Source organism: Rhagoletis zephyria, unplaced genomic scaffold (genome assembly GCF_001687245.7).
Source record: "Rhagoletis zephyria isolate East Lansing unplaced genomic scaffold, Rhagoletis_zephyria_1.1 Rzeph_scaffold_00091, whole genome shotgun sequence".
NCBI classification, from domain to species: Eukaryota; Metazoa; Arthropoda; class Insecta; order Diptera; family Tephritidae; genus Rhagoletis; species Rhagoletis zephyria.
The window spans coordinates 311,500-336,169 of NW_016157175.1; the positions used below are offsets into that span (position 1 = coordinate 311,500).

The window sequence follows — 24,670 nt, forward strand, 5'->3', positions numbered from 1 at the left end:
AGGTTTGGAATTTTATCTTTGAAACGCCACACTTTTCTTTGAAATCGCTTTATTAGTTCTCGTGCAATAAGCGTTTTTGTGAAGCTCTAAAAATTACAACTACAACATTTGAACATAGCCCCCATACCTTAAGGTAAGACGTATTCTACGTCAAAAAACAAAATCATACTACGCTTAATTGCTCATCATAATAGCGACGCTGACGACGATCACATCCAGCAGCCGCAAACATATATAAGTGATAATTTTTTAAGCAGTCGCTTATTAAACAAAACTTTTTTTTCTGTCCGCCTATTGCAGCCACTAAGCCACCACCCACATGACAACAATATTGCATTTCCCTCCATCTCATCAAACCTATTGTAGTGCATTTTTTTATTGAATAATTACAAAAACAATGTTGAAAATATTTGGCAAATTATCTGCAAGTGCCAACAGAGCCAAAGTCATGATTTGTTGAATAGCAGACAAAAAAAAAATGCATTAATATTTGTTGCTTAAGCTTTTGCGCTCGTTGCTGTGGTAGTTCAACAAATCATTCATTGGCCATGGCCAAGCAGCTGACTGCATATACAACTTATTATCACACACTATAACTAATGCATGAGTGTTTTTTTTTTCTTTTTCTTTCTCTTCGTATCTTCTACAAATGTTTTTTTCGTGTGTGTGTATGTGCTATGGTTCTACTGGAAATCTACAGGTGAGAAACCCTTTCACTGTGTCTACTGTGAGAAACGTTTCAGTGTCAAGGATTACCTCACCAAGCATATACGCACACATACTGGCGAAAAGCCCTATACCTGCCCCTACTGTGACAAGCGCTTTACACAGCGCAGCGCTTTAACGGTACATACGACCAAGTTACATCCACTCTAGGGAAGACCGATTGGCAAAGGGAGCCGTGGCCGTTTGTTAACATAGTTTTGGCTAAGTGATGCGGAAGAGAAGAAGCCAACGGCTGAAATGTTGGCCAAAACGTTGGCGGTGACAGCGATGACTGCAGAAACAACAACAACAACAGCAGCAGCTGCAGCAGCAACGGCAACAGCAACAGCAACAACTATGAACAACACCACAGCATTTGCAACAATCAACTTATCAATAAATGCACAGCAACAACAAACACAATACCCACAGCCGCAGCAACAGTATCAACTACAACACCAACAACATCAACGGCAGCAACAACCACAGCAATCACTAGAAGGTACAACAAACAAAGAGCTCGACTTTGTACTGGATACGATAGGCTTGTCGCAAGCTTTGTAGTAGGCCACGGCGGCTCTTGTTGGCTGCGAAATAGGCGCGTAAAATGAACAACAAATAAAAATGCGAAATATAATAAGACGATTTGCAAGATCTTAAAGAAAATCAAAAAAAACACAACAACAATAAAAACACGAAAGTAAATACAAAGTCACACTGCAAAAGGTTTTGTGCTAATCATTGAAATGTAGAAAAACAAACGCTATGCAAATATTTTCATTGGCAATGCACAAGAAAAAGAAAAGACCTAAACAACAAATGATTAAAAAAAATTACAGCAACAAAAAGAAAACACACACACACAAAATAAACGCTGTAACTAAGCGAAAGATAATGCTGGTTAATTATAATGACAAAAAAAAAAACGAATTATAATGGTGGGAGCGGGAATGGAAAGAGGAGCGAGAAATACCAAAATGCCACAAAGCAAAAAAGTGAGTTTATGTAAACAACAACAACCACAACAAATGAAAATAAACTAAAGTAAATAACTAAAATCTAGAATCTGTTAGAGCTGAAATTTAGTGAAAATGTGGGATTACCCACCGTCTAATTGTACGAGTATGTAGTTTATTAAAGGCAAAATTCAAAAATATACACATGTAAATACTATATGTATTTAAACATTTTAATATTGAACTAACCTAAATATGTATGTAAATCAAATGCTAATGACGATGTTCTTGTAATTTCAGGTTTTATTCATACTTACGTACATATATACATTTTTTTGGTTTGTAATTTATTCTGTAAAAGCGAAAATTTTAAATATTTATAATTTTTATACATACCGAGCTGCGTCGATATGAACTTAAATGGACACTTTTTTGAATTGCACATAGATTGCTTGCTTGTATTTTTGGTTGTGTGATTTTCTAAATCATTTTTTTATTCATAGTTTTTTAAAAAATATTGTACGCACATACTAACTACATACATATCTGTGTGTCATTTTGATAAAACAACTGAGTGATCTTAGAAGGTTCGAGTTTGGATTAAAAATAATTAGGAGAGCGCGGCATCTTAAACTACAACTGCGGCCAAATTCATCGTTAAATATTGTTGGGGAGAGGAGTTGTTTTATCAAAATGCCACAGATATAATATACCTAGCATTTAAAAGATAAGGAACTCATGTTGGCCTAAAATAAAATTGTGAATACTTTAAACTCAACAAACACTTCAAAATTCACGAACATTTCACATATGTACATAACTGCTAAGATTTGTATGAGATATACATACTTTTATAAATACATATGCAACAGGTGTGCTCCCATTTTTGGAATTTTAATTTTTCTTTAATCTAGTTTGCAAATTACGTGATCTTAAAATTCTAAATCGCAAAATATTATGAATTGGATTACTGTAAAGACGATGTAGGGATGAGCATTTCTTTAATCATCAGCATTTTAAACATCCGCTTTTGTTTAATTTTTTTTTTTTCACAGGAAGAATTGGCCCATATCTCAAAATACGGAACGGTTCGGTTCGCATGTTTGTACATACGTATTTTCTAAATAAATTAATTAACACTCATACATTTTTTCGTATCTGTGCTGCAGATTTAAAGATAATCAAATCCTTTTAAAAATATTGATTTATTAAAATGTTATTACAGATATTTTTTTTTCAGAAAAAAGATTTAGAAATATCTATTAAAGAAATCGGATTTTGGAAATTTCTATACTGCGCACCGTTTTTTTTTCTATGCGTTAGAAAAAATGTTGGTGTGAAAACGTAATTTTTTTTTTTGTTTGATTAAATCGTAAATCACAAATATATATAGAAATGGGAGTTCGGCTGTGTATACACTTATTTTCGAGATTTGAACGTCGCAAAATATTTTAATACTTCGTTTTGTATATATTTATGGATTTTCAGAATTCAAAACAATTTTTTGAAAAAAAAAATGTAATAAATATTAAATGTGTAAACATATTTTTCTTTCTCTCAGTTACAATGCATTTTTGTTAAGTTTTAAAGTCATTATATTTCTTAATATATATATTTTTTTAGTAAATTTTTAGTATTTTGGACATGGCCTTATGTGCTGTCAGAGCTTCGACTTTATAAATGACAAGTTTTCAATATAGTTTTTCTATTAGTAAGCATTTAGCCAGGCTGTATACTTGTTTTTAGTACTTTGGCCAAAACAAAATATGCCGTTGTAGCTTCAACTTAGTAAGAAAAAAAAGTTTGAGGTATCTCAGGTAGAGAAACTTTTCTGTTTTATAAAATGTAAAAAATATCGGACGCACTCGAAAAATTTGAGGTTATATCAAAAAAAGTGGAAACTTTAAAAAAGTTGCTTGAGCTTAGATAGCGAATTCGGCTTTCAGAAACTTTTTTTTTATATTTAAAGCGTTGAATATATTGGTTTCACAAAAAAATAATGATTTTGTGTTAACAGAAAAAATATATATATGTATATAGAAAAAGCATGCATGCCTCAGTATATGTATACTTTCTATGTGAGCTTCTTTATATGTTTATTGTTATGTGTTTAAAATTCGTTGGCTTTTCAGAATTCGTCAAAAAATTTTAAAATGGTAGAGTTTATTCGTTATGCGTAAAAAAATACAGGTTATATTTAAGGTTATGTTCACGTGAAAATAAAATTTTCGGAAATTTAAAACATGAAAAGGCACAAGACTAAATAAATTTATGATGTTAAAAAAATTTTAGGTTATGTCAACAAAACAAATGCTTTTTTGGTAATTAAAACTTAAAAAGTATAAGTCGTTAGATATCGCTGATATTTCGAATGAAAAAAGTTGCAGTAAAGAAAAACAATTTAAAAAAAATATTTTTGTACAATTTTTAACGTAATTTCAAATCCATGAGAAAAGATATCGTGCAAAGTAGCTCTTCGGAACGTATGGAAGGTGTTGGGTTTCTCAGAAAATTTTCGTCATCCCTTTACAAAAGTTTGTGTATCAACAAAACGACACCGAAGATGACAAATGTTGTAAACATGAATGATGATGCTCAGATAAAAACATCCACCGACTCGGCTCCCAGGGGTAGACAACGAAAACAAGTGCGCCTATGAATACAATTGAAAGACCAATTAAAAGAACGCGTAACATCGCAAAGGAGAGTGGGCAAATTGGCATAGTTTTTTAGTCTCGGCTCACATAAAATAAGAAAAAGCAGGAGATAGCATTACGCCAAACCAAATTTGATGCCAAGTCGCTACGAAATAGACTACTTTCAACTTTCGATAAAAAAAAAAAATTGAAATACCCTTCATTGCTGCACTTTAGTTTTCTGCAACCATTAATATAACTTCGGTTTATTATTCAAGATACAAATCGCGAAGTAAATTTTTCAAAATTAAACAAAAAAAAAATTATTTAATGCATTCAGCGTAGCCATGTCCGCATTATATTCTCATTCGCTCTGTAGTATTTAATTAAAATGAGTTTAGTTTTATATAATTCTTTTAGGATTTTTATTTATATTTAAACTTTTTTTTAAGTTTTTTTTTTTTTTAAATTTTACACTTCGTTTCATCTTTTTTAATCTTTGATTCTTATTAATTTTTTCTTATGATTAATACGCACACGCACATACTTAGCGCACATGCAAGTAATCGTCATTTTGTTTTAGTGTAACAACAGAGCAGGATCTCGGTTGGCTTTAATTACTTATCGATTTCTTTTATTTTTTACCATACTCTCTGATTCATTTGCCTTTTTTTTTAGATGTTAGCGCGTATTACTTTGTTTCTTAACTATTAATTTGTAATTTTAAATTGTATTTAATAAATTATCAAATTAAAATATTGTGTTGAAAATCATATATGTATGTGTATATCTGTAAACCATTTTGATATTTGTTTTACTCTTCACTTATCTATCATTTGCTTTAATATTTAATATTGCATAACGTGACTTTGTTAAAAAAAAAACTTGACATATTTATAGACTTTTGTTAAAAATATTTAAAAAATATTATTTGTGCTCACATATTTTTTGTCGCATTTTTAAGTTTGTAAGTAAGACAGAAAGCAATGAATACATTTTTATATTATCCAATTTTAACAGCTTTACATGAAAAAGCAAAAAAAAAACACAAAAAAAATATAAAAAACAACTAAAAAACATAGAACACAGCATACTAACAACGTGGCTTGCGTTTACTTTTACGCAATGTGCAATACACGTAAATAAAATATAAATATTAAAATAGTTGTAATTTAGTTTGTAACACAACATTTTAAATGCAACAAAACTAACAAGTCAAAAAAAACAGCAAGAAAATACCCTTAAATTATATTAAATACTTTTGAGGAGTATCATTGAAAAGTGTTGATGATAAAACGCAAAGAGATACTAATAAACCACAGCAGCAGCAGCAAGTAAACTAATAAATAGCCAGTAAAAATGAAGACATAACAAAAAGGCAAAAAATAAAATCTTAATGAAAATTAAAAGCAAAAAAAAAAATACAAAAAAAAAAACTACAGTAGATTGTGAAACTAAAACCATTTTATGTAAATTTATATAATCTTAGCACAATGTTTGCATAAGCTGATACTGAGGAAAACTTAAAACTCAACTAACAGGAAGAGCAATTAAAAAACAAATTAACAGCTGCAACATAGCGGCATATTCATAGTCGAAATAAAGTCGTTTCTATATTTAGTTGCAGCTTTTGTTTCACAGATATTCCATTGAAAATTATATCAAAAAGTTGCAACTAACTTTAGTGTCGCCTTTCTTTTGACTATGAATACGCCCCCCGCCCCATACATATTATGTAAAGTATAACATTAAAAAAAAGAACAACATTTTAAACTAGCAACCTAGTAATATCAGAAAATTATAGCCGCCTTCGATTCGCCAACAGTTAGCGAGCGGCGAAGCGAACTAAATCGATGAGGTACAGCCAAACACGCCAACGTTCATCGCTACTAGCTAACCTTGTTGTCAAACAGAAGCGAGTAGAGAAGTGGCGAATCGAAGGCGGCTTATATTACATTTCTTAAGCTTACCAATATTTTAATAAGTACAGAAGGAAAGGAACAAAAAAAAAATAAATTAAATTAAATTGCAGTAGAACAGTCTAATACTAAAAACAAAAAAGAACTGCATGTGTGTTATGCAAGAATACAATTATAAAAATATAAACTAAATGTCAAATGCGAAAAATGTTAGTAAACAAAGAAAAAAAGAAACACCAACTGCAGTCGTAAGAACAAAAAAACAAAAAGAAAGAAATCAATCGCTTTTGTATAACCTCACCTGCACCAATTTACTATCGAAGCGCAAGCATTAAAAACCAAAAACAAAAAAGACAAAAATAAATAAAAATGTAACTAACGTAAAAAATACCAAAACTACGCAACTCAAGCACAATTAACGCCCATCCGGCAAGATTCAAGAAACGATATCAATAGCTGTTTGGTGACCGCTCCCCAACACTGGTCAAGCACAGCAAAAAGTAAAAAAAAATTACATTACGATTCAATTAATTCAGCGCCATTCGCATACATATTTTATGTGCAACAAAATTAAATTAATTGAAAATTAAAAATAACTGCGCACACATATACATAAACGAAAAGAAAAGCAAATCATATTCAATTGTGTGCATCAATCATTAAATATACATATGTATGTAATTGCATAGTACATAAATACTACATATATAATACTTAAAATTGTATATTCAAATCATTGTAAAACGAAAGAGGAAAGAAGAAAATAAATAATAATCAATGCAACTACTTCAAACAAAAGTGCGAAAATAAAATATATAAAATATATAATAATAAATAACGATTAACAGAAAAGAGTGTAAAAGTAAGTGTACATGTAAAGAATGTGCGAGCAATAATTTAATAAAACATTTCAGTAGAAAAAAAAACAAAATTGGTAGTGAATTATTTAAACAAATATGTACATATCGTTACTCGAATAAAGAAACAGTGTAAATGCCACATACGCTATTATTCGATAATTGCACCATTGGATAGACAATCCTTAAATCTATTAGAAAAATCTTTAGTTTTCTTAAATATCTCTTTGGCTCACTAATTTATTCCCGAAAAACGAAATTGTATTCGTATGGTTTGTAATGGTTTATAAAAACTTCCAATTCGTTTTTCTCAAAACTATACTTTTCATGTTACACTATTTCATTATTCCAGCGACGATATTATATATGTAGTTTTTGCTGGGAGCTACTTACATTGAGAGCACTATTACGTGGGGGCTTCGGTTGGGTTAAGTGGCTTTACTGTTATCATTGGGGGGAAAGAATGTAGGATGATCGAACGGTGACACTTATGTGTGCACGTATGTATGTATGTACATAATAGCTTTTGTCTGCAGCCCCGCTCGCGTAAAGTTCGGTTTAACGTTATGAATTTAAATGTATCAAGGTTACAGAAAATGGTCATGGTGCCAGATTTCAATGAAATTGGCCATTTAGTCAGGGCTATCACTGAATCTATCGTAGTCCGAATTTTCGTGAACACTACGAAAATGGCCTCACTGAATCCGAAAAGCTATTAACGTAGCATATACTTTAAATGCATACGTTCGTAGCAATTCGTATTCAGTGATCGCATTTTCGTAGATTTCTCAAAAATGGGAGGAAATTAGGAGTAAAAAAAAATCAAACACCAATTTGTATTACAAAAAAAAAAATAATAAACACCAGTTTGCATTACAAAAAAAAAAAAAAGTAGCAACCCTCATCGAAAATATTTCTGAATTAAAGTTCTCAAAATGCCTTTCATTTCTTATCCATATCAATTTGCTTTATTTGAATTTTTAGAATCGAAAATGATGTCCAAACAACTACTTTAATTACTTACCTTTGATCTTGTGTGCTTAACATGAGGGTAAACACTTGCTTTAGTTATAAATATTGAATACTTACCTACTATTAATTACTTATTCTTATCCTAATAATAATATTAATAATAATAATAATAGATTGGCTATTACACAATATGTTATGTTGGCTTCTCCTCGGATTTCTGGCATGTGCCTTGAAGTTGTCACTCAAAGGGGTGGAACCGACCGTCTTACGTCGACTTCGAACGGTTGTTTTTCATGGCAGAAATACACGCGGAGGCTTGCCATTGCCTGCCGAGGGGCGATCGATATTAGAAAAAAAAACGTTTGTTTTTTATTTTTTGATGGTTTGTTGAACCAGGCTTGAACCCAGGCCCTGCGGAATGGTAGTACTTAGGTTAAGGAAATAATGAAGTGTAAAAAAATTGTTAAAAATTGGTATGCTAGTAGTTATTATTTAGAAGAGGCACACTTAGGACTTAAACAAGAGGCAACTGCTATTAGGGTGCGTCAGTAGTTATGGTGAGGGTGTTCTTTTGCTCGTCCGCTGGTGCCCAATTTATGTTTCTTTAGTTGGTTATCGGGCGGGTGGGAGCCACTTTGAGAGAGTAATTTTTTGCTTCTCAAACTGTCGCAACTGCCAGAAGAAGAATTTTAAACATTTAAATTTTAACAAATTTTTTGGCTTCTCCTGTAAAATAAAAAAATTGTTGGTTCCGGCCTTTGTGAATTAAGGTAGCGATATGTATTTAATGTGAAGAAATTAACATCTTCTGCACTTTGGTCTGAGAGAACGCTGTTAGTAACCGTGTTATAAAATTCGTGTTAGTAACGGAAGGTTAAGCGCTAAAATTCCACTGAAGAAGGAGAAAAATCAGAATGTGTTCAAAAATGCCACATACTTACTTGTGTGTAGATTCATTTTAATCCTGTACATTACATTTTTTTTACTACAATTAAACATTTGTTTTTAAATATTTCCATGCTTTATTTAAATTTTTAATACCTCAATATTTTATCTCGCCGTTACTCACAGGTGTTTACTGATTACATAAGTATGCATGTATACCATATACTTATTTTTGTATTTTTTTTATTTTGTTTATTTCTGTATGCCTTACATGTGTAAATACAATAAGTAGGTATGTGTGTGTGTATGCAGTTATTTTACATATGTATGTATGTATGTAACTAACTCCTAAAATTATTTTTACACAAGGACTATGTATATGAGCATATGTACATCTACATATGTATGCTGTAGTACCTACACATGTACAAACATATATGTGTACTTCGGTATGTATGTTTATATAGTTTTCCTTTACTCAAATGAATACATGTCTTTCTCTAATAACTAAATGAATATATATGTATGTATGTAGGTGTGTGTATTCTTTTAAATATTTTTCACCTCTTAAAACAATAGTATATGAGTTTATATGCATCCAAATATGTATTATGCGCTAATTCTGTTAATCTTTATTTATTTTTTTTTTTAATTTTCCAACTATAATTTACATATCTAAACATACATACATACATATAGTTTTTTCTATGTATTAACATTTCTGCTTAAACTGCTATCACACTTTTAAAGAAGAAAATGCCGACAGTAAACATTTTCCCCTGATTTTTTTTTCTAACTTTATACTTTAACAATTGAAATGCTTTAATTTTTTGACAACAGCGCTTTCTTAAGTTGTTTGTTATTGCATGCTCATACAATTATTTAAAGTTATTTATTTTTTGCACATTTTCAGTCGCATAAGTTGTGAAATGCCAATTTTCTTGAGCATCCTGTCCAATATTTTTGCATTTGTATTTGAATTTCTCAATTTTTTTTTTTGTTTACATTGAATATTTACTTGGACTCATACCTTAGTCTACTAATTTTACATTTTTTCGTGTATATTTTGTACGCAAATATGTAAGTTTTTATATCTAACTATGCTTTACATGTATGTATATGTACGCATGTGTGTCAGCATGTATGTATGTAGTGTATGTATGTAGTATATGGGTATATTTTTTTTTAGTCCATTGCAAAAAGTTATGCATTTACATACATACACAAATGAATGTGAGTGTGTCTGCTATAAATGCCTTTTCCCGTATTTATGTATGTATGTATGTACATTTGTAAATTTTTTGATTATTTCTTTACTACTTAAGTTTAATTATTTATTTTTTTCATCTAACAGGTTAATGTGCGTATTTGAAATACCTGCACAGATTTCAACTAAGCCATGTAGTATGTATGTATTTGTGTACTTAAAAATATAACGTTCTTTCGCCAGATTTGCATTTATTCAAGCTATCATTTTACATATATCGCATGCATGCATTTGTAAATATTCCCAACTACTTTGTACAAATTAGCTTTTACACTTAGTGGACACTTCAGAATTATACGCTTTTGTTTTAGCTCGCCTCGTGATTTCGCGCAATTTTCTATGTCAAATTTTAAAAAAAATTCGCTAAAACGAAATAAACGCTTCTACATGAGCTCAGGTTAGCTGCAAAAACGAATTTTAAACAAATTTCAATTTTAACAACGCTAAAATTAAAAAGAACTTCCACCTTTTTTGTAATTTTTTCTTATTTGTGTTAAAGCCTGCTCTGTTGCCAAAATATTAGGCTACGAACGATGAAAATCAGCGGATAAATAAACCACTTTTGAATAATAAAATTAAAATGTGTTATAATTTATTAGTATGAAAAAGATGCAGGAAATAATGTCACTCATACGCCATGCCGTACATGGCTGTACTCCTACATAACACCGTGCGCCAGTAAATTTTACTCCCAAAAAAAAAAAAGAATATATTCGCGAAGCTATTAGTAAATTATAGTAAAACTACGTTCTTAGTTTTCTCCCTGATTTCAGCATTTTTTTAAAGGACTTTGAAATTTAAACAATATGATTATTTCAAAAAATTATTTAAAAAATTCAGTGCAACCTAGAATAACAATGGTACGAATGGAAATGGAAAATGTCCCTTAATATTTTGTTCTTAAATATCCTTGAAAATTTGCAATATTTTTTATTTTTATTTTTTTAATTATTGTTTGAGGATTAATAGATGCACGACCTCATCATCGAATTTCGTCCTTCAAACTTTATTAACTTAAAAAGATTCAATTTATTAAAAGCGCATTTACAATACCTATTCGTCCTTGTAAAGCAAAAAACTTTATTGTTTTTAAGTTCTACAGAATTTTTCCTCCAATTTGGTACCCATAGTGTTATTCTACATTGCACTGATTTTTTTTAAATAATTTTTTGAAATAATCATATTGTTTAAATTTCAAAGTCCTTGAAAAAAATTGAGTTTTTTGTCCAATAAATCCACTGAGTTTAGTGGTAATGTGAAAATTTTTCAGAATATGGATACCAAATGAAAGCCTAATGATATTAGGATAAGGTTACCACTTTTTTGATTGTATAAAATTTAGCTAAAACAACTTTTTATGGATATTTTATATTTATTTTCGTCTTATAATGTAAATTGGATTCTTCTTTATTTCAACCAACCTTTTTTAAATGTATGTATGTATGCATATACAGGCGGCCCCCCATTTGTGTTATAAGGTCAGGGCGCACACAACAAATTGGAGGAGAAACTGGGCCAAACCTTAGCAAAGTGTAAGTGCCAAAAAATTATTATTATTTGTTTGAGTGGCGTATATTTAAATAGAGGGTCCGCCTATTTTTTAGTATAAGCTATTTATTTCTTTTTTTTATATAAAAAAAATTGATTTTTTTGCAAAATATTTTTTCTATAGAATTCTGAACTGCTAAAACTTCTTAAAACTTTTCACAAGGCTTACATAAGATAATTTTAATAAAGTAAATGAATTCACAAGCTCCTTACTTCAAATATGTGCATTTAAATTTTTCAGGCAAAGTTGTTAATGGGATATTAAAAAGGTTAAATAAATCTACATTTTTCGACATAGAAAATTCCAAATTACGAGTTTACAAAACCAGTGAAATGCAAAAAATAATAGCTAAAACAAAACCTACTAAATAATGGACTAATGGCGGATATCCACTGGGCGTTAAATAGCAAAAATGTGTAAAAAAACGTGTTTTTGCAAAGATGTATATTGTATGGCGGATTACGGTAGAATGATTTTTAAATATTTTTGGTTTTTGGAGCTACACATTCCCCAAATCTGATCGACATGTCTAAATTTGCAAAAGATATCTGAATTTAAGAAATTTTTTAGAGGTCCTGCATTACAAATCTTTATATCTCGTAACAGGACTCTAAGAAACGTTCATTAAAATAAATCCGTTATAGAAGAATTGCTCTTTCAAATGGAACTGGTTTGGAATGTGTAGGGTAATTTTGAAAAAAAAACGAAAAAAAGCATTAAGTTCATTTCGAGCTGGCATTTGTTAAATGGCGTAAATTTTTTATCATTTTAGTGCCAAGTGAAAATTCGACATTACAAAATGTGTTCAAAATTCGTTTAATAGCCCTGATGCTAATTTTTAACGAAAAATTTAAAAATATCAATAACCGGTTTCAAAATTGTTCGGCCTGTAAATGTACAACGAAATATGGGAAAACCCAAAAATTCCTAACGCTGTGTTTTCACTAGACATAAAATTACAAACATTTTATTGAAAAGGTTCAACATTACAAGTGCTAATGTCATCACACCAAGTTCGATTCCTTATATTTTTGGTCACTTCAACACCAATAGGAAATTCGGCATAACATCTCAAATAATAATAATACTTTCAGCTTCAATACAGAAAATTTTGAGACGTTTATTTTTTTTTTAATTTGCTTAATTACTTCGCCTATTGCTAAAATTATGCAACAACTGGTGTTCTGGATTATTTACAGTTTATTTGTTATCAACAAATTTAGCAATATCGCTTCCATAAGAATTTGTTTAAATATAAAGCTGGCTCTGAAAAATTTATTTAAAAGAACGCTGAATATTTTAGATGAGAACTTTTAAGGAATCATTGTTTAACGTATACAAATCGATTTAATACAGAATTGTGAGGTTTAAAAAGCTTTGAAAGCAATTGTGTTATGCTGAATTTGTACTAGGCATTGAAATGTCAAAAAATGTATGCCATTTATAAAATGCCATGTGGAAACAGACATAATGACAATTTTTATGAACGTACAGGTGTTTTTTAATGCCCAACATTGTCGTTAAAAATTTTGTAATTTAATACCTAGTGGAAATTCAGCATTAATAGTGAATATTTCAAATTGTACAAATTTCAGAGCATGGCTGGTGATTTTTTTTTAATTTTTCCAACTGAAAATTATGAAATTATGTAGTAATTTTGTACATACGGTGGCGGCCAGACATATAGGGACGCGACATTTTAATAAGCTTTGGCTATTTTTATTTCGTTTATTTAATGTTTATTATTTTTTATAAAAGTATAGCTCACTATCTAACGAAAACCATGTAAGTCAAAATTTCAACTTTCGAATTTCAACAAATGCTCATCGAAGTTATTATTCAGAATTTTCAAAGTTCTAGGTATGCAGTTTTGTAGCTCATTAGATTTTAGTATACTAAAGTGTAAGTACAGCCGTTGGTTTTTTGGAATTTTTTTTGCCAGCGGTTTTGTACATTTTCCTCTATATAAAAATAATGTTGAATATACTTTGTATGGATGAAATGGCGTGATAGCGTCCGCAAAAAAAAATACCGAAAATGAACGGCGAGTTCCAGTTACTTAAATTTTGTACGTCATCAAAATTTAATAGGCTACAAAACTGCATATAATATTTTTTTTTTTCATTCTAATTAAAAAGTTTGAAATTTTTTGACATTTTGTCGAATTTTCCTATTTTTTTTGGAAAGTATGAAATTCACATACTTTCATAAAAAATAATAAAAATTAAATAAATAAAAAAGCCATTTTTTTTTTTTAATGTCGCGTCCCTATTTATTTTCCTGCCATTGTATGTGAGTAAATAACCTTTATTTTCGGTGAAGAATTTTTGTCAAGCTGAAAGTTGTTGACGAAGAAATACGGCAAATATGTGTATTAGTCGTGACCAACTTAGACAGTATTACATATGTACATTTATTTATAGCTTAAATATTCGATACGTACTATTAAGTCTAAAATAAGCTCCAATTTTACAACTGATTTGAGTAATTTTGGCTGTCGATTTTTGGCCTGAGTTACATAAGCTACATACATGCATATTTCTATTCAATAATTTTTCATATACATACATACACACGTACTTATGTACATATGTATTATATACGCTATTACTTATTACTACTACGAGTATTTTATTATAAGTCTAATAGTATTTGTCGACCATATTTCTCACAATTGTTTATTGTATGTGTGTATGGATTTATTTATTAACAAAAACAAAGCATTAACAACAGCTTTATAAGTAAATAAGTACATACACATGTATATAAAATATATGTATATATAAGTGATAGAATTTTACAAGTGACGAACAAAAAAAGGCAAATTATATTAGTAACTACACATACGGTGCCGCCAATACAGCGCCAAGGAACAAAATTAAAGCAAGTTTTTTATAGTGAGTGATGCTTTTTTTTTTGAAAAAGAACATACATATTTATAGCCTGCTTAATGGCTGACTGAAAGTAGTTTGTTTTTAGCACAGGAACGGGATCCTTTATTCCTTCTATCCGCGCTATTCTCAAAACAATGACAAAACTCATCAATTGATATAACTACTGCGCCTAAAAGTGTGCCCCAAAAACATGGCTTTAAGCACTCTGTTAATGAGAGTTATCTATGTTATTGTTATGACCTATTTAGCAAATAACAACGACGAAACATTGTTTATATTCAGCTTCAAAGTTTTTTTCGTAGTAGTTAAACCAATTGTCATTGTTTCAATTTCTTGTTGCCTACTTTCAGGCGCGTTTATTGACAGCCTGCAGCTATCTGACTGCGCCGCTTTCTTGGTTGTAGTAGTATTTCCTTTAGAAAAATTTACCAATTTATTTTACACTTTTTCCACAGCATTTATATATCCATTCATACATACAAATTTGATATCAACAATTTTTTTATTCCTTCTAATTTTTGGTTTTCCATTTAATTTTTGCAATTTTCTGTTGAACTTTTAAAAAGTGCTTGTGTTTGTTTAACAATTTCCAAAAAAAAGTTGCAACTTCGTTTTCAGCACAATTCTAAAGTAAATGTTTTCATTGTTTCCAACAGAGGTGGGCTTTGCTCTTCATATTGTATCGCTTTTATTTTCAACTATTTATGTTTACCAATATAATTTATGTAGCGTATGTCCTGTTTTATTATTAATATAATACATTTTATTAGCAAATAACAACTATACTGTTCTATAGATACATGTCTTTATTTTAATTTGAGTCAATTGATTTATGCATTTAGATACACTCAAAACGCATGTAACCCCTTTTGATAAAAAATATTGATAGTTGACTATCACAAGTATCTATTTTTATTATGTACTACTTAAACAAAAAAATTAAACTGATATAAGAAATTTATTAATTTTGGAGCAGTTCGACTGAAAGGATATTTGTTTATAGAAGAAGTAGCAGATTACATCACCAGGGCTGATCAAAAATCACCAAAATATGCTAAGTCAATGAGGTTTTATCTAATTTTTACAGTATTTTTATTCAGTTATCTCGGAATTACAGTATAAAATAACGAGCTTTTTTAAATTATCAATCTTTCAGCATTGCAACCACCAAAATAAAACAGGTTTATTGTTTAATCGGAATTGCTTGTTCGGTCGGTCGCGCATTGATGGTTCATATAAGTCGGATATATGTAAAAAACCAACAAAATTGCCAATAATACGTAAAATAGCCTTTTTCAAGTATTTGCATATTTTTGCCAGCGCTGCTCATCACATAGTTCTTCATGTGAATCTGTTGAATACCACTTTTGAAATGCAATCCAACGTTCAAATAAGACTTAGATGGACTAAACCTACAGTAAAACTTTTGAAAAAATCCCCGTAATTAGGGCTTTGACGAAGAAAATGATGTACTATTTCTTTCGTTTGCGATGATTATCTCCTGTCACTCCCAAAGAGTTTTTAACCGTTCCCCACTAAGCGCCTATTTCAAGAGGTTTGTTGTTTAGCTAAAACAGTCCAACACGATTTTGCACCCATAAAAATGTATCATTTTCGGAAAGTAGTGACAAAAAAATACTCGTATTTTGTCGTTTTTCTAGATCAAGTCATTTACGGTAGGCTATACCAGCTTTTCGATGATCAAGCCTTCGCTGAAGGACTGGAGTTGATCGGCTCAGAACTCCAAACATGGTTCCATCATAACTGATTGAAAAATCAGAAAATTTGTAACTGAATCTTCCCAGCTGTAATTGCCTCTTGTGTGTACAAATGAACATTTCTGGCCTAGTTCAGGGTAATTTCAAGACCATGGATGAGTGGTGTTTCTTTTTAATATTTATAATATTTTTCAAGCTAAATTTTTTTTTGATATTTATTTATAAAAATATGGTTCATGCTTTAAAATGCTAAAATATATAAATCACACTTGCAAACTCTATACAGAACTTTATAAAATTCTAAAAACTTTTATCTAAATTTCGAGCCTTTTAACCGGAATTTTTAGAAATTTTTTGGGTATGCAATTAACGAGCTAAAATTCTAGTAAAATAAGATAAGTGCAAGTTTTGAGCGGCTAAAAAGTCGCATTGATTTTTTTGCTGACGGCTTTTACGCATAATAATCCATAATAAATTCATATATGGACAGAAGTGCAAAACACTGTCAACAAAAAAAAAAAAAATATATAAATCAATGCGATTTTTTGCCGCTTAAAACTTGCACTTATTTTACTAGAGTTTTAGCTTGTTAACTGAATACCCAAAAAATTTCTAAAAATTCTGGTTAATAAGCTTGAAATTTAGATAAAAATTTTTGAAATTTTTCTAAGTACTGTATAAAGTTTGAAAAACTGATTTATACTTTTTTTGTTAAGGCATGAACCATATTTTTATAAAAAAATTTTAAACGTTGAAAAACGTTGTAAATATTAAAAACGAAACACCATTCATCCATTTTTCACCGCCAATATATAAAAACTGTTTAGCTATGTTTCAAGTGTCGAGCTCTGCAAAAACAAAGAGCTTAAAAAAGTTTTCATCCGGCAATACATACATATGTATTTATATGTGAATTTTTTATTTAAAATATTTTATTGTTGTTGCAATGTAGTATTTCATAAAATCATCGTATACAATTTTGGACTATATACGAGTACATGTTTGTATGTAATTCGTTGTTTGAGCTATTTTTTTTTTGGTTATCTATTTATGTGAAAGATCTTTCTATATAGCAAATATATTTTTAGAACAAAAAAAATATTTTAGACTGTAAATAAACTAAAAAAATATAAGTGAGCATTTAAGGTACATATTTATCTCGAATGCATTTGTAAAAAAAGTAATATTAGCTACTATCACTATATAATCTACGTTTTTCTTATTTAAAAAAATAAATAAATTAAATTAAATTAAATTAAATATTGTTTATAAAAAACCTACAAAAAACGTAAAAAATAATTGTAAAATATTTACACTGCTTTCAATATCAAATTTGATTTGAAGAGTAGCTATGTACATATTTGCTGGTTTTATGTACATACATATGTACATATGTTTCCTATACATATGCGAGTTATTTACCACATTCACTACAAGTAAGTTTCATTATCTTTTACATTCCTCTCACATTTTTTTTTCTTTCATATTTTTAAGAGCAGCGTACTTAAGTTTAACATTTTCTAGTACAAACTGACTTTTTTTGCAAAACAAACACCTTGTTGCATATCACTTATGTAGCTCTTTCACTTCGGTTTTCTTGCTTCTTAATTTTCTCCGCATTTCACATACATATATTTTTTTTATTACTTATTTTACACCCAAGTCGTCGACTTTGTATTTCACTTCGAATGCGATATAATGGAGTGTGAAATAGCCGAATGTGATAGCATCGAATGCGAAATGCCTGATATCTCGGCATCTGTTGGTCCCTCAACACTGCATACTGAGTCCTCGGGTGTGCGCGATGGTTCGGCTTCGGTAATTTCAATATCTTGATGATGTTTGTTGCTACGATGTTTGGCACTGAGAGCCTGTGAGTTGAAAAGAGATAAATTAAATTTAATAAAGCACAATTCCTATAGACAAAAAAAAAAATATAGGGACTTAGTACGAACATCAATCTGGTATTTGCTTTTGCGTTGAAAAAAAAGAAATCAGTGGTAGCCTTATAATAAGTATAATACCTTATCACTTGTATGGACAACAAAAAACTAGCTAAGCAAAACACAAAATCACATGCGTTTGCATGCAATTTGTACCGTCAAAGCAATAAAAAAAATGTGTACGCAAAATGCTAGGCTGCCTCACATGAACCTCTCTTTCCCACGTAATTGATAAAGTTTGGTTTACTTTATGACTTCATCTAAATTTTGTTAGGCTCAATTCAGTGTCATTCTTGAGCTGCACCGCGATCAATATGTATTCATCAAAACTCTGTCACAATCGTTACCAAAATCGATCGCTACGACTTTGTGAGTTAAATAATCTTCCAACGTTCCCCTGAACTGAATTGTGTCATACATACTCCCACTCTCTCCTTGCTGGGTGAGCCTGCGAGACCACCTTTCATAGCCAACTCATAGGCAATGACTATGGTCTGTGTCCCATATAATTCCAATTAGAAAGTATTCTTACGCAATCGAAAGTGCAAAAATGCGCTCGCCGACTAATCTTGAGTGCGGCATTGGTTGTCGATTAGCTATCAGACTAGACATTTATCATCGTCGTTGTTCAGTAATAGCTATATACCTTTGTCTGGACAACAAACAACAATGGTCTGTAAAAATGAATTTTGGATTCATGGTGAGTTTCCAACATAGGATAAGATCGACTGATACCTGGCAACCTAAGGTAGTTGAGATCCTGCTGTTCTTCTTATTATTTGGCAGTACAACCGTTTTTCGGTTTGCGCCGAGAACATCGTGAGTACCACCTTCTGAAAGCAGCCACCACCTCCAGCAAACGAAGAGCACGAGTTACCCTGTGGGACACGAAGTACTTTAATACAACTCTGATGGCTTGAATGGGAAAATCTGACATGACCCTCAAAATTTACATTAACACGTCGTTACTCCATCAGTTTCTTTTCTAGAAAAACAGATTTCCACCTAAATATATACTCTTTCGAATGCAAAACGCGATTTTAGGACTTAGTTTTGAAAATGTCCAGATCGCGAATGACGCAGACTTGAGCCCAAATAATTTGATGGTAGGTTTAAAAGTGAACAAACTTTATGAATCGCTTAGAAAAGTAGCAAATATTTTTTGTGAAGCAACCTAATGTTTGAGTGTATGAATAGGTGTAACAAAAAAAAAATTTTTAAGTCTACGAAAATGTGATATATATATCTAATGGACAAAGGAAGCAAATTGGGAAAGGAAGTTTATATACAAATTCATATGTACACGAGTGCTGTTTTATACAGTTAAGGCAGACCGCATACTTATGCACATAAAGAATTTTTTAAAGGAAGACAGTTAGGAGTGAGTGCTGTGGTTCAACATAGATTCTATCAAAAAAAGTTAAAAGTACTAGAGAGTAGGATTTGTATGTATATTAAATCTTTCAGTAAAATATCTAATAGTAAAGTATTACCTTACAAAGCCGCTGGAGCTGACAGCCTGCCAGCTGAGCTATTCAAGTACGGCGGCAAGGAGTTGATAAGGTGCATGCATCAACTCTTGTGCAGAATATGGTCAGATGAACGCATGCCCGACGACTGGAATTTAAGTGTGCTCTGCCCAATCCACAAGAAAGGTGACCCCGCCATTCGCGCCAACTACCGCGGGATCAGCCTTCTAAGCATAGGTTACAAGGTCTTATCGAGCGTATTGTGTGAAAGACTGAAGCCCACCGTCAATGAACTGATTGGGCCTTATCAGTGTGGCTTTAGACCTGGCAAATCCACCATAGACCAGGTATTCACAATACGCCAAATCTTGGAAAAGACCCGCGAGAAAAGGATCGACACTCACCACCTATTTGTCGACTTTAAAGCCGCTTTTGACAGCACTAAAAGGAGTTGCCTATACGCCGCTATGTCTGAATTTGGCATCCCCTCAAAACTCATACGGCTGTGTAAAATGACGTTGAGCAATACCACCAGCTCCGTCAGAATTGGAAAAGACCTCTCCGAGCCGTTCGCCACAAAACGGGGTTTCAGACAGGGCGACTCCCTTTCATGTGACTTCTTTAATCTGATGTTGGAGAAGATAATAAGAGCTGCAGAACTGAACCGCTCAGGAACAATTTACTACAAGAGCGTGCAATTGCTGGCTTATGCCGATGACATCGACATCATCGGTAACAAAAACCGCGAAGTCTGTTCTGCCTTTTCCAAGTTGGATAGGGAAGCAAAGCGCATGGGTCTGGTGGTAAACGAGGACAAGACCAAGTATCTCCTGTCATCAAACAAACAGTCAGCACATTCGCGCCTTGGCACCCACGTCACTGTTGACAGTTACAATTTCGAGAAAGTAGAGAATTTCGTTTACTTGGGAACCAGCATTAACACCGATAATAATGTCAGCATTGAAATCCAACGTAGAATCACTCTTGCCAACAAGTGCTACTTTGGACTGAGTAGGCAATTCAGGAGTAAAGTCCTCTCTCGACGTACGAAAACCACGCTCTATAAGTCACTCATCATGCCCGTGCTGGTATATGGCGCAGAAGCATGGACAATGACAACATCCGATGAGGCGGCTCTTGGAGTGTTTGAGAGAAAGATTTTGCGGAAGATTTACGGGCCTTTACGCGTTGGCGACGGCGAGTACCGCAGACGATGGAACGATGAGCTGTATGAGCTTTACAACGATATGGACATAGTGCAGCGAATTAAAATACAGCGGCTCCGCTGGCTTGGTCATGTCGTTCGAATGGACACCGACGCTCCAGCTCTGAAAGTATTCAACTCGGAACCCGCTGGTGGTAGCAGAGGAAGAGGGAGGCCCCCACTGCGATGGAAAGATCAGGTGGAGAAGGACTTGGCTTCACTTGGCGTTTCCAATTGGCGTCAGTTGGCACAGAGGAGAAACGACTGGCGTGCTTTGCTGAACTCGGCCAAAATCGCTTAGGCGGTTACAGCGCCAAAAAAGAAGAAGAAGAGAAAGTATTACCTTTGCTATACACTTGAAGATTTTACTGCCTAATCTCAAATTCAAAATATTCCTACTGGCATCGATATACCAAATGTGGAGTGAGATTTCTAGTCTCAATCTAACCATGGACTATTGGACCTCATTCTATGATACGCGTTGGGGATATAGGCTGGGAATATAGGCTACAAACCTACATCAGACACTAGAAGAATACAAGAAGCGATTTATATGATATTAATAAACAAAGTTATGCGGGATCACGTCAAAGGATGCATGGTCTTGGAGGAGTAGTAGATGTAATCATTATATTCGCTAAATTTAAGCGAAAATGTTGCAAACTTTGAATGGCAACCCAGAGTCCACCACTAGTATTCCAGAACTTCCTAAACTTAAAAACTTAAAATCAATCCACTACATCAACATGGTCTATAGGTTAGGCTTGACTCTCTCAGAAAAACTGATGGATCTTATACCTCGATGCTGCTTGACACTTACAATACACTCCTAAAAACCAATTCTCCGAGTAGCAGACTAATTAATGCTAAAATGTGGAGAAGACAAGCTTATAATTCGAATTTTACAGGCTTGTCTGGTATTTCGTCATATTCCCACTCTTTATAGAAAAAAATCAGGATAATCTGCATTCGAAAACTGGCAAAGAATTATTATTCGCTAACGCAAAAAGCTTCGGATCACTCACTCAGTCTGACATGCTTCATGCTGTACAAAGGCTTTGGTGTACAGCCCCTCAGAGTGGAAAAAACTGTTAATAATCTCTATACAAACTTGTAACGAAGAATGAAATGGATCTGGTAGTAGCAGCGTACGCAAATGGCAGTCGTTAAGCCCAAACTGAATTGAATTATTTAATATAGATCCTTCGTTAGTTCCAGCTTGTAAAGAAATAACTGCCCTTTTATATTTACACATTCTACTCCCGATTTGATATATAGTCAACTACACACAGCACACTTTTATAAAATTTAGTGAGATACACTAAGTATATACAGGATGATAAATATATTAAACGGGTTTACAATAAAATTGATAAGGTTTAGAATAGAAGAAGGAAAACGTTGGGGTTTAGTGTGGGACGACACGGTTTTATTTAAATTGCTTAAAATTTTATTTTGGGGAAAAAATTGAGGGAGTCCAGTTACGATTACTATCTACACACGGTGGGAGAAAACCTATATATGTTTGTAGGTGTTGTTAGCACGGCTCTTACCTTGTCTTTGCTTCCTTTTTTCTACAATGTAACGAAATTAATAACGAAAACATTTATGATAAATTAATGGATGAACACATACTATGTACTAAGCATATAGAATTACATACGAAATGGTTACAAAAATAACTGCATATGTAGGTATTAATGATAAATTCTTTGAGGGAGAATAATATAAATATTTACTATGTATACATGTATGAGTAAAAATTTATATGTATGTATGTATGTATGTATGGATGTTTACAGCAAAATTTTTTTAGAAACAACTAAACTGCGTGCACCTCCTATTTAATTGAATAAGTGCATCCTTGGGAGTCCAATAGGTCGATTTTTAAAGAAGTTAATTAAAATTAACAATTAAAAAATACCAGGCACCGAGAACAAAAGGTTTGATCGAAACTAAATGTCGTTCTCGTAGTTTTATTCCCAAGAACGCTTAAAAACCCAAACCTAAATGAGAAAAAAAACCTTTGGGAGTGTTTTTACAAGAATGAAAGTGAAAAAACAAAACTGTCGAGAACGTTCTCAACGGGAATTATAAAAGAACAAAACCCTGTGCAACATTTCCAAAGGGAATAAAATGCGAACAATACTTTTGGGAACATTTATAAGAGAACAAATGTTTCCGGAACGTTCTGGCGAAGAACAAAACGTGAACAAAAGTCCAAGGAACTTTTTGATAGAGAACAAAACGGGAACATGTCTTCTCTGAACTACTCGGGAAGAATGGAAGCGATAACAAATTTTTTCTCATAGCGCCCCATTAGTTCGAAATATTTGAATATTAAAACTAATCAAAAAAGAACTCAAATTAAGCCAACAAAAGACTTAAGAAACAAACTTCTTGCACAGAAAATGACAAAAAAAATTTCCATAACTGGACAGTAATGGATCATAATGATAAAGGATCTGGAAATTTAAATGATCCAGCTTTCCTCTGGTTTAGAATTAACAGTCATGGTTCTCATTGAAACGGTTTTTCATCCCAACACGCAGACGCCCCTCCCATTGTTAACATTTTCTTCTCGAACCTTTTGTTCTCAGAAAACCGTGCCTCATATTTTTGTTCTTATTTGGTCCTCCTTCAAAACGTTATCGGTACTTTCGTTCTCATTGGAAACGTTCCCGAAAATTTAGTTCTCTTTCTGTTCTTCTTCAGAACGTTCTCGAGAGTTTGGTTTGCATTTTGTTCTTTACGGAAACGTTCCCGAACCTTTTGTTTTCATTTTGTTCCCGTTCAAACTGTTCTCAATACTTTTGTGCCCGTTTTTGTTCTTTTGTCGGAACCTGCTTGACACTACATTTGGTTCTCATGCAGAACTAAACCAAAACCGGAACGCGTTCTCGGCCCCTGAAAAATGCTAATATTTCAGCGAAGTTCCATTGAGGTATTCTGCGAGGCTTCTTCAATAAGTAAAGGGGAAATGCGATAGCCAATCGCTACAACGTATTGCTTACGATGCTTGGTTTCCGAAGAAAAAAATTTATCTTTTCGAGTGATGCGGGATGTACATACATATAGTTAGATAAAGATATGGTATATACATATAAGTATATTTATAAAGCTACTTGAGTGGGAACACTTATGTACTGATATATGTAAGTATGTACTACTATGTTAAACAATTAATTTTAGAAGGTACGATAATCCAACAACAGATGTACTTTTATTTTCTAGTTATATGAAATTAATCAGGGATTAATCAGATTGATTTCGAGCACTACTCCTCTTTGAATCCGCCTTATCTATTTTTGTAAATCTCATATTGCTTGGTGAAGCTTTTTATGAATCCGCTAATTGAGTTGATATGTATGTATGTGTATTGCAAGTATTGTGAGCCTATATAATATTCATACTCGAAATCTTGGACACTTTCTTCCCTATCTTCTTGCCGGCAGCTGCAGCATGTTCTGTTATAGGGACATTCCATCCTTCCGCAGTTTTGCCTTAGGGCCAGTGATCGTGATGGTTGCTATAATTCCTACAGTGCAGTCGATCTTGAATCAGTCGATGCAAAGCGATCGGTCACTTCCCTATTCTCTACTGAAATCGCCCTTGAACGCTTGAACAGTTGAAGTCAAGATTGGCTATCATACATATGTATATGTATGTATGTATACCATACGAGTACCATTCGAG

General features: G+C 32.2%; 2 protein-coding genes and 1 long non-coding RNA gene across 16 annotated transcripts in view; 1 reads left to right on the top strand and 2 right to left on the bottom strand.

Annotated features, from left to right (window-relative positions):
- Cf2 (Chorion factor 2) overlaps positions 1-1,381 on the top strand; it is a 6,456-nt gene extending 5,075 nt beyond the window's left edge. For all 3 annotated transcript variants that reach the window (XM_017630857.1, XM_017630874.1, XM_017630865.1), the window contains one exon: positions 701-1,381. In XM_017630857.1, coding sequence (XP_017486346.1) covers positions 701-876 — 176 coding nt within the window. In that variant the 3' untranslated portion in view covers positions 877-1,381. The remainder of the gene's footprint in view (positions 1-700) is intronic.
- A 16,303-nt stretch (positions 1,382-17,684) lies between these two features.
- smog (G-protein coupled receptor 158 smog) overlaps positions 17,685-24,670 on the bottom strand; it is a 119,951-nt gene continuing 112,965 nt past the window's right edge. For 10 of the 12 annotated variants that reach the window (XM_017630768.1, XM_017630775.1, XM_017630750.1 and 7 more), the window contains 2 exons: positions 22,528-22,548; positions 17,685-18,229 (listed from right to left, as the gene is read on the bottom strand). In XM_017630768.1, the coding sequence (XP_017486257.1) occupies positions 18,038-18,229; positions 22,528-22,548 (213 nt within the window). In that variant the 3' untranslated portion in view covers positions 17,685-18,037. The remainder of the gene's footprint in view (positions 18,230-22,527; positions 22,549-24,670) is intronic. The other 2 variants (XM_017630804.1, XM_017630817.1) reach the window with 1 other exon arrangement.
- Positions 18,688-21,430, bottom strand: LOC108374847 (uncharacterized). Its single transcript, XR_001849087.1, has 2 exons — positions 21,318-21,430; positions 18,688-19,794 (listed from the first exon to the last, which is right to left on the bottom strand). It is a non-coding gene; the product is annotated as an uncharacterized LOC108374847 (long non-coding RNA).